The sequence below is a fragment of the Gossypium hirsutum genome, chromosome D07, assembly GCF_007990345.1.
Source record: "Gossypium hirsutum isolate 1008001.06 chromosome D07, Gossypium_hirsutum_v2.1, whole genome shotgun sequence".
NCBI lineage: Eukaryota > Viridiplantae > Streptophyta > Magnoliopsida > Malvales > Malvaceae > Gossypium > Gossypium hirsutum.
Window position 1 is genome coordinate 37,305,378 of NC_053443.1, and position 11,770 is coordinate 37,317,147.

Consider the following 11,770-nt stretch of genomic DNA (forward strand, 5'->3'; position numbering starts at 1 on the left):
TATTTATAAACACAGAAAAGAAACTGAAATAATAATGGCAACGCCTTATATTAATAAACATGATAAATCAAGTATGTTATTACAACCATCTCATGATTGATCTTTGGGCATACTCTAACAACAACAATTGCTAGAAAATGTATAGGATTTTTAATCCCTTCACTAGTAAAGTGTTTGAAATTAGAGATGCTAAGTTTAGTGAGGAAGCTTTGTGAAATTGGGAAGCTATAAAAGCAAAAATGGTTGAAAAAAGTCAGATTGAGTTGAATGTGCGAACTGGTGAAGTTCAAAACCAAAATGCTGATTGTTTTGATGGCTTACTAGTCAAAGGCACCAAGCTTATATCTGAAGTATATGAAAGATGTAATGTTGTCGTGCTAGAGCCTGCGAACTATGAAGAGGTAGCAAAAGAAAATGGCTGGATAGAAGCTATGAAAGCTGAGATAGCCATGATCAAGAAGAATGAGAATTGGGTGTAATACCTTGAAAATTTCTACAGTAAGGAAAGTGAGATAATATCTCTGATATAGTAAAATAAGAAAATAAAGTGCTAAAAAGGGGTAATTTTGAGTTATGGCAATATTGGGAAGTATATTATAACATATTAATTCAAGAAAGGATTAAATCGCAAAAGTGAGAAAAGTTTTGTTATCCAAGAGTAAATACTCAAAAGTTAAGGGGTTAAAGTTTAAATATGAAAAAGTTGAAGGACCAATGGTGTAAATATTTTAAGGGTGGAATAATCTAGAAACTAAGAAAAATGGATGGATTGGGACCAAATTGAAAAAGGTGAAGAAGTTTGAGGGACTAAATCACAATTTTACCAAATTAAGTGGTGACTCAAGGATGGAATTTTAAAAGATCATTAGGGGCAAAATGGTCAATTAGAAGAGAGAGAAATCTAGAAGATAATGATGATGTTGGAGATATTTTAGATTAATAAATAAATAAATATTAGTTTATTAATATTTTAATTTGATTTTTTAAATGATATTATTTTATTATTATTAATTTATTTAGTATATATATGTGTGGAAAGAATGATGAAAGGCCAGTCATTCCCCCCATTTTTGCATGCATTAACGTGAGAAGAAGAGGGGAAGAAAGAAAGCTTTGTTTTCTTTACAATTTGGTCCTTTCACCAAAAATCCACCATTTTCACTTAGAAATCAAAGGAATTTCCATAGCCACCAAGAGATAAAATTGACAAGGAGACTATGGGGAGCTAGAATATCAAGTTAGATTCAAGAAATAGGGGCTGGAGGAGAGAGAAAATCAAGTTAAAGATTGAAGTCAATTAAGCAAGGTAAGAACATCATGATTTCAATATATTTTTGAGTTTGATATTATTGAAAAAGTATGAGATTGATATTAATGTAGGGTTTTATTATATAAGGTTATATGTTCTTGATATGTTAGTGAAGAGAAAATAAGAGAAAGTGTTGAGAAATAGTGTAGAGAAGGAAAATAAGAGTGTTATAGACTTAGTAATCAACATTTTACACTAAAATAGTTTTGAAACAGCAGCAGTAGTCTGACTTTGAAAATCTACCAAAAATCGTATAAATTTAATTAGAGGATGAAAAAAATATGAAATTAAAGCTTATTGAGTCTAGTTTCTCATAGCAGAAACGGTGTAAGCAATGAAATTGTAAATTATGAGATATAATAGGTTTAGTGAGATGAGGTCAGAATAATTTCGTGTTCCCCTGTTCTGACTTTGGAAAATCATAAAAAATTGGAGAAAAATAATTAGAGTCTTAAATTTATATGTTTAAATCCTTAAAGAGTCTATTTTCAATACAAACAAACGGTAACATCATTTGAATTCTGTATGAAGAGATAATTAAATTTTAGTGAAGAAGGGTCAGAACTGTCAGACAGCAGAACAGGGATTATTTTAGAGAATAAACTGTACTTATTTGCTAAACCAAAAATTCTGAAAATTTTATGATAAGAATATATGTGAGTCTAGTTTCATAGAAAATTTATGGATCTCAATTTGGAGTTCTGTAGCTTAAGATATAAATAATTTAGTGATTATGACTCAAGTGGACAGCTTTGAATGAATATAAATAAATGTGAAATTATAGATTATACTACATATAAGCATGTTATATATATTAAGGATGTGGAATGGAGAGGAGGAGGAGGAAAATATATGATTACTCAACTAGCATGAATTTTCATTAAAATGGCCAATTTACATGTTTTAGGTTCAGGGACTAAATTGAACAAATGTGAAACTTTAAGGTTAAATTTGTAAAAATGTCAAAAAGTGACCAAATTGCATGAAATGAATTTTTTTATTATTTAAATTACTTAATTGAATGAAATATTAATTTAGATCAAGATTGGGTGGAAATTCGAGAAAAATAGAAATTTTCTAAAATGTCCCTGAATTTTGGTATTTCTACAATTTAGCCTGATAAGTTCGTATGAACTATATTTTGTATAATTTTAATTGAACTGAATGCTATTTGGTAATGAACATCATATATATGTGTGTGTTTTATTGTTGAAATTGAATTATTATTAGTAATATGTATAATTATTAGATGTTTTGAAATGATTATCGGAAGCTTGTGGGAGATATATCACATTATCTATTGGTTCTATCAGTAATTTTGGATGATTTGATTTTAGTTATAATGACTTGTATAGTTAAATTGGTTAATGTTAACTTATAAATGTTTTGATTTTGATTGGTTATAAATATGAATGCTTGATGAAATAAAATGTCTGAAAATTAATTTGTAAACTCCGGTAATGCTCTATAACCCTATTCTGGAGAAGGATACGGGTTAGGGGTGTTACATTGGGAGTTGGTTAACAGACCAATTCGCAAGAAGGTCATTGGTGTGAAATGGGTCTATAGAACCAATTAAATGTTAATGGTTTAGTAAACAGACTCAAAGCCATATTAGTTGGAAAAGGATTTAGTCAACAACATATTGTTGACTATGCTGAAACCTTTGCACCAATAGTTAGACTAGACACCATCAGGCTGTTACTAACTATGGCAGCTCAAAAAGGATGGAAGATACATCAACTTGATGTAAAGTTTGTATTCATCAATGGTATTTTTAAGGAAGAAGTTTATGTTGAATAGCCGTAAGGATTTGTAGCTGATGGCAAAGAGCATATGGTATGTAAGCTGAAGAAAGCTTTGTATGGCTTGAAACAAGCTCCGCGAGCTTGGTATGAAAGAGTTGACAAGCACCTAGCGAGCTTGGGATTTGAAAATAGCATAAGCAAACCCACTTTGTATGTAAAGGGAGAAGGGAAGGAGACCTCGCTAATAGTATCCTTGTATGTTGATGATCTGCTAGTAATTGGTAGTAGTGGAAACCTACTAACTGAGTTCAAGAAACAAATGCGAGCTGAATTTGAAATGTCTGATTTGGAGACATGACTTATTTTCTTGGTCTAGAAGTATTTCAGTCAGATCAAGGTATCTTCATCATTCAAAAGAGCTTTGTCTTGAAGATCTTGAACAAGTTTTGTAAGAAAAATTGTAAGCCAGCAAGGACTCCCTTTTCTCAAGGTAAAAAACTCTCAAGCCAAGGTGATTTTGAAAGAGTTGATGAATGTAGTTATAGGAGCCTTATAGGATGTTTGCTTTATTTGACAACATCGAGGCCATATATTATGTTTTCTATTAGCCTGCTTTAGAGATTTATGCATTGTTGTAATATGGTCCATTTTAAAGTTGTGAAGAGAATTCTCAAGTGTACCAAAGGAACCCTAAGTTATGGAGTTGAATATGTGAAGGAAAAGGAGCTGAAGTTGACTGGTTTTAGATATAGTGATTGGGTTGGTTCTGTTAAAGATATGAAGAGCACTTCAGGGTACTTCTTCACTTTGGGATCGAGTGTATTCAGTTGGAGCTCAAGGAAGCAAGAAACTGTTGCACAATCAACCGCTGAAGCTGAGTACATCGCAGCAACTGCAGCTATAAGCCAAGCACTTTGGCTAAGAAAGTTGATGTGTAATTTAAATCTTAAGCAAGTGGAAGCAATAGAGATATATTGTGACAATCAATTTGTTGTTACAATTGCAAAGAACCCTGTCTTTCATGGTAAGACTAAACACATCAAGATAAAATGCCACTTTGTTAGAGAGGTCGAGCAATCAAATGAAGTGAAGTTGGTTCACTGCAGTTCAGATGTTCAACTTGCTGATATTCTCACAAAATCTCTTGGAAAGTTGAGGTTTGAGAGGCTAAAACATGATATTGGAGTTTGCAGCATTATGACCAAAGAGGAAAGTTGCGAAGTGGCCATTCATGCAATAGCAAACTTATCCTGCAAAGCCACGAGCTCACTTGAAGTTGCAAGCGTAAACAAGTCTACGAGCTCGACATGTGCGAGCTCAGTTAAAGTTGTGAACCCATTGAAAGTTGCGAACTCACCCAAAGACACGAGCTCATCAAAGTTGCCAGCTCAACTCAAGTTGTGAGCACATCAAAGTGTGAACTGTTAAGTTTTTGGTGAACCCCCAGTTAAAGTGCGATCAGGGTTCACGTATTTTGCTATTGATGTTTTGTTTGAAATCTACTTGTTAAGGTTAATGTATTAAAACAAGTAGAGTTGGTATTGATTTAATATTTTTAGGTATTAGTTTACCTAATCAGTTTATGTGTAAGTTTTATCTTTATATTTCTCAAGGTGATTTAGTGGGTTTTGTTGATTATTTGTAACCACTACACTTATATATTGTAATTCATGTGGAATGATGAAGATGATGAGAATTTGATAGCATTTCTTAAAATCTGCTAAGTATTTTTGTTGTTTTCTCTCTATTTTCCAATGCTCTGTTCTCTCAACTTCTAAAAACACCAACAATATCCAAGTTAATATAATTTGGGGGAAACCCCCCATTTGAGGAAGCAATATTATTAAAAAAAAAGGTTTTTTGTCCTTTTTTTTTACAGCCATCAGAAGCAGATGCATCTGTTCTTGGCAATTCCATAAGAAATTTAAGAACAAAAGTTTCATAAAACTCGTGCATTACTGTGTGTCAATTTATTTCTTAGTTTTGTATCATGTTTTACATGTTAAAAAACTTCCCCAAATTCATCAGAAGCTGTGGATTGGTTTGGCCTATATTTCAATGTAGCCTACTGAGGAAGGCAATAAAAGGATCGTATACATGTTCTTTAGCATTTCCTGACATTAAATAATCTGCATGCGCAAAACGTTCTATGAACTGAACAACAATTTTGTCTGGATCATGACCTTGTAGACTATCAAGCAAGAGCTTCACATCATCCACATCCGAAAGAGCATCGGCTCCACCATGGCTGAGGAAGATGGGTAGGTCTTTTGGAATGCCGATCATGTTGTAGGCAGGAGGAGTTGGTTGCCCATAGTGCTTTATGTTCGTACCAGAATCATTGTAATCAAACATTGTTGTGTTTCCTCCTCTAATCACTGTAAAAGTTATACCCACACCACAACACCATTTTTTTCATACCCCCAAAAAATCTCTTACTTTCTAGAAGGGCTTTGGGGATACTTACGCTGACACATATGGATGACGATCTTCATCGCTGCTGGCTGAGGTTCATGATCTAGAAATATATCCATTATGGAAGGTTTCATGCAACAGTTTTGACCTATAAAATGGATGTCCCAAAGTTTCAACTCAGGAAGATATGACAAATTCCTACTAAATTTTGCTTCATATTTATCAAAACAAGTACCTCACTTTACCTGTATATGGTGTGAATAACAAGGTGGTGCAGTCAACACTTGGTATTCGGCAGATCACCTTCAGAATTTCTATAATAATGACACTGTTGATTGTTCGGAAATTATGTGTTGGATATTTAAAAGGAAGCCGTAATATAAACGGGTTGAAATGCATGTATTTATCTTATGACTGCTATGAAATTAAGTAAAGCTAAATGTGAGTTTTATCTTTGAATTCAGGGAGTTATTGGTTCATTGCATCTTACTTTCTCATATCAAATTTGTAGAAGCCTAACGAGTCCAATGTCTGTAAAAAAGAAAAAAAAAAACTATTCTTACATTTGTGTTAAAAGAAAGAAAAAGAAAAACTTTATTCAATTTGGATAACACAGAAGAAAAGAAGTAACCTCAGCAATGAAGTTATCAGCAATAACTCTTGAAAGTAGGGAAGTGGTATGACCCATATAAGCAACTGGGCTGAGTAATGCAACTGATTCCAACATGTTCACCAGCTGATCCCTTGACATGGCAGCCATAATCATCAAAGTTCCCTGCAAACAACATCAAACCGTCAAAGATGATGGGATGGGAAACAAAGCAATAGCAGCAGATTCTAAAACTCACCAGTGAATGCCCAACAAAGTGCAACTTTTGACCTGTTTGATCATACACATATTGGAATGTTGCAGGAAGATCATAAGCTACCAATTCGTCCAACGACCAATTCCAGTAGGCCTAAAAAACACCCATCAGAATCAACCTCAAGCTCGGAAAAGGAAACAAAACAACAATCATCATGCATTGTAGAGAGAGAGAGAGAGGAGTAAATAATCAATAACTGGATCATCAAAATTGAGTGATGTATGCCCTTCACTGTACTCTGTTCCGCGTGAGTTAACAAGCCAGACGTCGTAGCCATTATCGGCCAGATTGAATGCCAAAGATTGTTTCGGGGGTAATAGCAGCCATGATCTTCCATCCTGAATATCATACACAATGTCATTTTTCACATACAAATTTTCATTGCATCAGTGACTGAATAGACCAACCACAAACACCCCGTGCTGCAACAGCACGGGCGACTTGTTTCCTCGCGTCCGACAGTCACGGCACCGCCCCATAGGAATTCTTACCACATTGAGAATGTAACCATCTTTTGTAGTTACCTAAAAGAAACACAATTCCATTAGAAAACTGTGCAAAACAGTGAATATCAGGATATTTATCTAACAGTTACATTGTGATCTTCACATTCATAGCCATTGGTCTCCACCATTGATTTGCAGAAACCACCTTCTGATGATTGGACCGGCATTGTAGCCATGCCGGTTCCATTCTCTTGAGCTTTTAAAGACAAAAAAATTGGTGTAGAAAGAATGAGTAGGATTGTATAGGTTAAAATGATGGTGTTGACTAGCTTCATGATTTTGTGTTGTTGCCTTGCTTCAACAACACTCAGACACTCAAATGCTGAAGCAATTCTTTAGTATCAGAAATCGAAATATGAGGAGCTCTAAAACACTGCGTATCTAGTGGACCCTTTTATTCGTCCACTAAGATTTAATTGAAGTGACGGGTGATCTAAGCTAATGCAGCAAATGCATGAGGCTACCAAAAAAACATCACCTTCGTAAGAAATGATGCATCCAATGCTCGTGCATAACAAATCGGTGTTCAATTTCCCTTTTTCTTTCTTTTTTTTTAATTTTTTATTGTAGAAATGCAACCCAACTAGCATGGAAACATTTGGAGAAATTATATTAAGCATCCATAAGCTCCCTTGTAATTGCTAATGGGTTACCTGATAAATAGGTAAAAAGTTTGAAAAATAGTATTTTTTTTATTATTTTGGCCTTCTCTTATAATTTTGGGTACACTTTATGATTATTTGTAATCTTTTATGGTTTTTAGTAATCTCTCATAATTTTAGTATACCATTAAAATACTTTATATGCTTTTAAAATAAAGTTTTGATTTGAGAAATCAATTTTTGATATAAAAGAAATATTTTTTTTTGCATACTAATCAAATTTGTTATATATACTGATAAAATTTAAAATTAAAAAATAAAGAAAGAAAGAAAATTTATAAAGCAAATCAATATTTTTGGCACCCCCTCACATTGTTTTGGTACTCACCTTATAATTTTTTATATTCTCTTATACTTTTTGGTACTCTCTCATGTTTTTTTAGTACTTCATCATAATTTTTGGTATCCTCTCATAATTTTTTGCACTATTTCATAACTATTTGTAATCTCTTAAATTTTTTTTATTCTCTTATATTTTCGGCATGCCCTCAAAATTTTTGGTATGTTTTTAAAATTAAGTTTTGGCTTGAGAAATCAATTTTTGGCAAAAAAAAAATTTACACACTTATAAAATTTGTTATATATACTAATAATTTTTTTAAAAATTGAAAAATTAAAAAAAGAAAGAAAATATATAAGATGAACCAATATTGGAGGTCCCTCATATTTTTTGATAATCCCTCATAATTTTTTATAATATCGTATATTGTTTGGTTGGTCTTGTTAAATTTATTTTATTTATTTAATTTTTTTAAAAATAATCGTTATATATAAGTTATTTCATACCAAATATTAGCATAAAAATAAGAATTTAAAAGTTACCAATCTTTCCATTACAAAATCTTTAATGAAATATTTTATTATTCAAAAATAATATATTTTTACTCCAAAATTATATTTTTAGTTTCAAATCTTTATTTCAAAACCACACAAAAAAATTATGAGATCATACCAAAAATTATGAGGGTGTTATTAGGCTGTACTAAATTTGTATCATTTATTTAATTTTTCATATATTTAAAAAAATCATGAATATAACTTTTTTCCTTACTAAATTTAGCATGAAAAAATAATAATTTAAAAGTTACCAAGTTTTTTCGTTACATAATCCTATTGAAATTTCTTAATATTAAATAATAATATTTTTACTTCAAAATTATATTTCGTGCCAAATCATCATTTCAAAATTATACCAAAAATTAAGGAGAAGTACCAAAAATTTTAAGGGAATCTCAAAAATTATAAAAAGGTACCAAGATTAAAAAAGGTATACTAAAATATATGAGGAAGTACAAAAAATTATGAGGGAATAAAAAAAATGAGGAAGTACTAAATATTCTATGAAAATAACAAAAAATTACAAGGGAATACCAAAAATTACGAGGAAATACCAAAAAAACTCGAAGAAGTACCAAAAATTTTGAGAGAATACTAAAAAATATACGAAAGTACAAAAAACTATGAAATGATTACAAATAACATAAGAGGATAACAAAAATAGGGATACCAATTTTTGGTTCGTCTCAATATTTTTTTCATTTATTTAATTTTCCCTATTTTTTAAAATTATCATGAAATATAATTTTTCAATACCAAATTTTAGCATTAAAAAACCATAATTTAACAGCTAAATTTTTTTCCTTACAAATCCCATTGAGTTTTCTTAATATTTAAAAATAATATTTTTTTATTTACTCCAAAATTATATATCGTACCAAATTTTCTTTTTGAAACAATACCAAGAATTATGAGGAAGTACCGAAAAATACAAGAAAGTATAAAAAAATATGAGGAAATACCAAAAATTATAAGAAAATACCAAAAAATCTGAGGAAATGCAGAGAGAGAGAGTACCATAAAACCTATGAAAGTACCAAAAAAAATGAGGATGTTCTAAAAAATATGAGGAAGTGTCAAAAATTATGAAGGAATACCAAAAAAATATGATGAAGTATAAAAAAATTATGAAAAAAATACCAAATAACATTAGGGGATATCAAAAATTTGTAAAAATTGTGATGGATAACAATTTTTTATTTGTCTCAGTAACTTTTTTCATTTATTTAATTTTTTCATATATTTTTAAAAATTATCTTGGAATATAATTTTTCATACAACTTTTAGTACTAAAAAAATTATAATTTAATAGTTACAATTTTGTTTTCGTTAAAAAATCTCATTGAAATTTCTTAATATTTAAAAATAATATTTTTATTTACTCCAAATGTAACCCCCAAACCCGGCCTACACGTTAAGACCGAATTCAAAAGATTGCATTGGTCACTGAAATGACCCACTAAGAATGCCGATGTTATGAAACAATCATTTTAAAACTTTTGCTTATTTTTTAAGGAAAACTTAGTGTGTTATCTTCTTTTTATTAAAAGTTGCAATTTTATTTCCAAAACAATTTATTTTAGGGTTTTCTTAGCAAAAGTTGATTTCCAATTTTATATACATTATTTTCAAAAACTCTTCACTCAATAATGCAGCGGAAAAATGATATTGAACCTAGTTTTTAGTGAAAACTAGATTTCATGTAAATTTAAAACAAGTTTCAAAATTTCAATAATCCTAAAATCAAAGTAAAAGTCATGCATGTCAAATAAATCCGAAACCTTAAGTCACATGCCACAGGTCAAATAAAATGATGTGGTCCCAAATAGCAGAAATTATAATATAAAGTCTAAAATACTTTTAAAAAGTAAAACTATCCGAGCCAAGTCCTCCAAATGTCGTGTCTGTGTCCTAACCTGATGGGTTATCTATAACGAAGGGAAATAAAGGAGGGTGAGCTTAAGGAGCTCAACATGCATCTAATTACAAGAAAATCAGTGTGGAATAGTATGCATAGCATGCAAGATAACAATTGTAATAGCCCATTTTTGCCCGAGCCCAACAACAATAAATAAATAAATTAACAGTCCCAGTCCAAAATTACAACAGGCCTAATATGGCCCAAATCAGAAAAAAAAACCTAGCCCAACATAATAAGAAAAAAAAAGAAAAGAAAAAAACCCTAGGTGCACCGCACCTAGGTCTTCGGCGCCGCACCCTAGCCGCAGCTTTGATGTCGCCACCGCTCGCCTATCACCGGCTATCCACGCGTCTGACACCTGCAAAACGAGCAACACGCAACAGGAGGAAGCAACCAAATCGCAAAATGACAAAAAATAGAAATTTAGGGGTTTTCAAATCAGCTATAAAAACCGAATATCATCACTGTAATTTTTTCTTCCTTTTTTACGAACATTTTTAATAAAAAACGAAAACAGAAAATAGATCTCAAAGGTGAAATTTTTACTTTCTTGTTCGATTTTTTATTTCTTTTATTTCATTTTCATTTTTATGCTAAATAATAAAATAAAAGAGAAAAGGGAGGTATTTCTTACCTTAGTGGCCGCGGTCAGAGGTCTTCTCCAGTGTTGACGGTGGTCGAGCTAGTGGGCTTGCCGCAAACCCCACCGGCGACAGTGGGTAACCGAAAGGTCCCTTATATTTTTCCTTTTTTTCTCTTCTTTTTTTAATTTTGAGGACCTTTTGGACTGTCTCAACCCCAAATCGGGGCTTTACTCGAAAAAAGGAGTGAAAAGAGGGTTTTTTGAGGTTTCCGACCACCGCGTGCGGCGGTGCCGTCGCTAGTGGCCGGTGGTCGATGCGACTGCAGTCGGCCGGAACCTTAGCCGAAAGGGGGAATTTTTGAAGGAAGGTGGAGAGTTGAGAGGATGAGAGTTTTTTTTAAATAGAATGGAAGAAATGAGTTTTTAAAAAAAAAGTTTGGCTTTTATAAAAGACGCAAAACGGTGTCGTTTGGGCCTGTTTCAGTGGCCCCAAAACAGCGCCGTATGGGGCCACCTGCACGAGACCCGACTCGCTCCAGGGGGGATCCGCGCGTTTTTCTCAAATGGGTTATTTGCAACCCTAGTCCCTCCGTGTTGATGGTTAATTTAATTTACTCCCTGTTGTTTTTTTATTAATTTAGCCCCAGAATTTCGCTTGTTTTTCAATCCTATCCCTGGCTCACTGACGCGCTGAAATAGCAGAGACGTGTCGAAATTTGGGTTTTATTACCCATTTGGTCCTTGATCTTTGCACGACTTTGATTTTAGTCCTCTTTGTTTATTTTATTACAGTTTTTACCCTTTAATTTCATTTTTTGTCCCGCTTTCAATTCATTTTTTGTAAATTATTTATTAATTCATTTATTTTAAACTTTATATTACTTATTTTAAATTGTTCTATTATTATTTATTTAAGTTCTTCA

General features: G+C 32.0%; 1 protein-coding gene across 1 annotated transcript; it reads right to left on the bottom strand.

The window, feature by feature from the left end:
- Window positions 1–4,994: 4,994 nt before the first annotated feature.
- Window positions 4,995–7,221, bottom strand: LOC107956749 (triacylglycerol lipase 2). Its single transcript, XM_016892289.2, has 9 exons — window positions 6,934–7,221; window positions 6,746–6,862; window positions 6,536–6,676; window positions 6,321–6,431; window positions 6,104–6,247; window positions 5,963–6,003; window positions 5,718–5,800; window positions 5,525–5,620; window positions 4,995–5,435 (listed from the first exon to the last, which is right to left on the bottom strand). The coding sequence occupies exons 1-9, from the start codon at window positions 7,117–7,119 to the stop codon at window positions 5,113–5,115; spliced, it is 1,242 nt and encodes a 413-aa protein (XP_016747778.2). The 5' UTR covers window positions 7,120–7,221; the 3' UTR covers window positions 4,995–5,112.
- Window positions 7,222–11,770: the final 4,549 nt, after the last annotated feature.

Excerpts from the sequence above, each read along its gene's own strand:
- LOC107956749 (XM_016892289.2), bottom strand. The coding sequence starts at position 7,119 with ATGAAGCTAGTCAACACCATCATTTTAACCTATACAATCCTACTCATT. Across the intron at positions 5,801-5,962 it reads TACAAATTTGATATGAGAAA|TGTCATTATTATAGAAATTC; the intron begins GTAAGATGCAAT and ends AACAATCAACAG. Across the intron at positions 5,436-5,524 it reads CGTCATCCATATGTGTCAGC|TGATTAGAGGAGGAAACACA; the intron begins GTAAGTATCCCC and ends TAACTTTTACAG.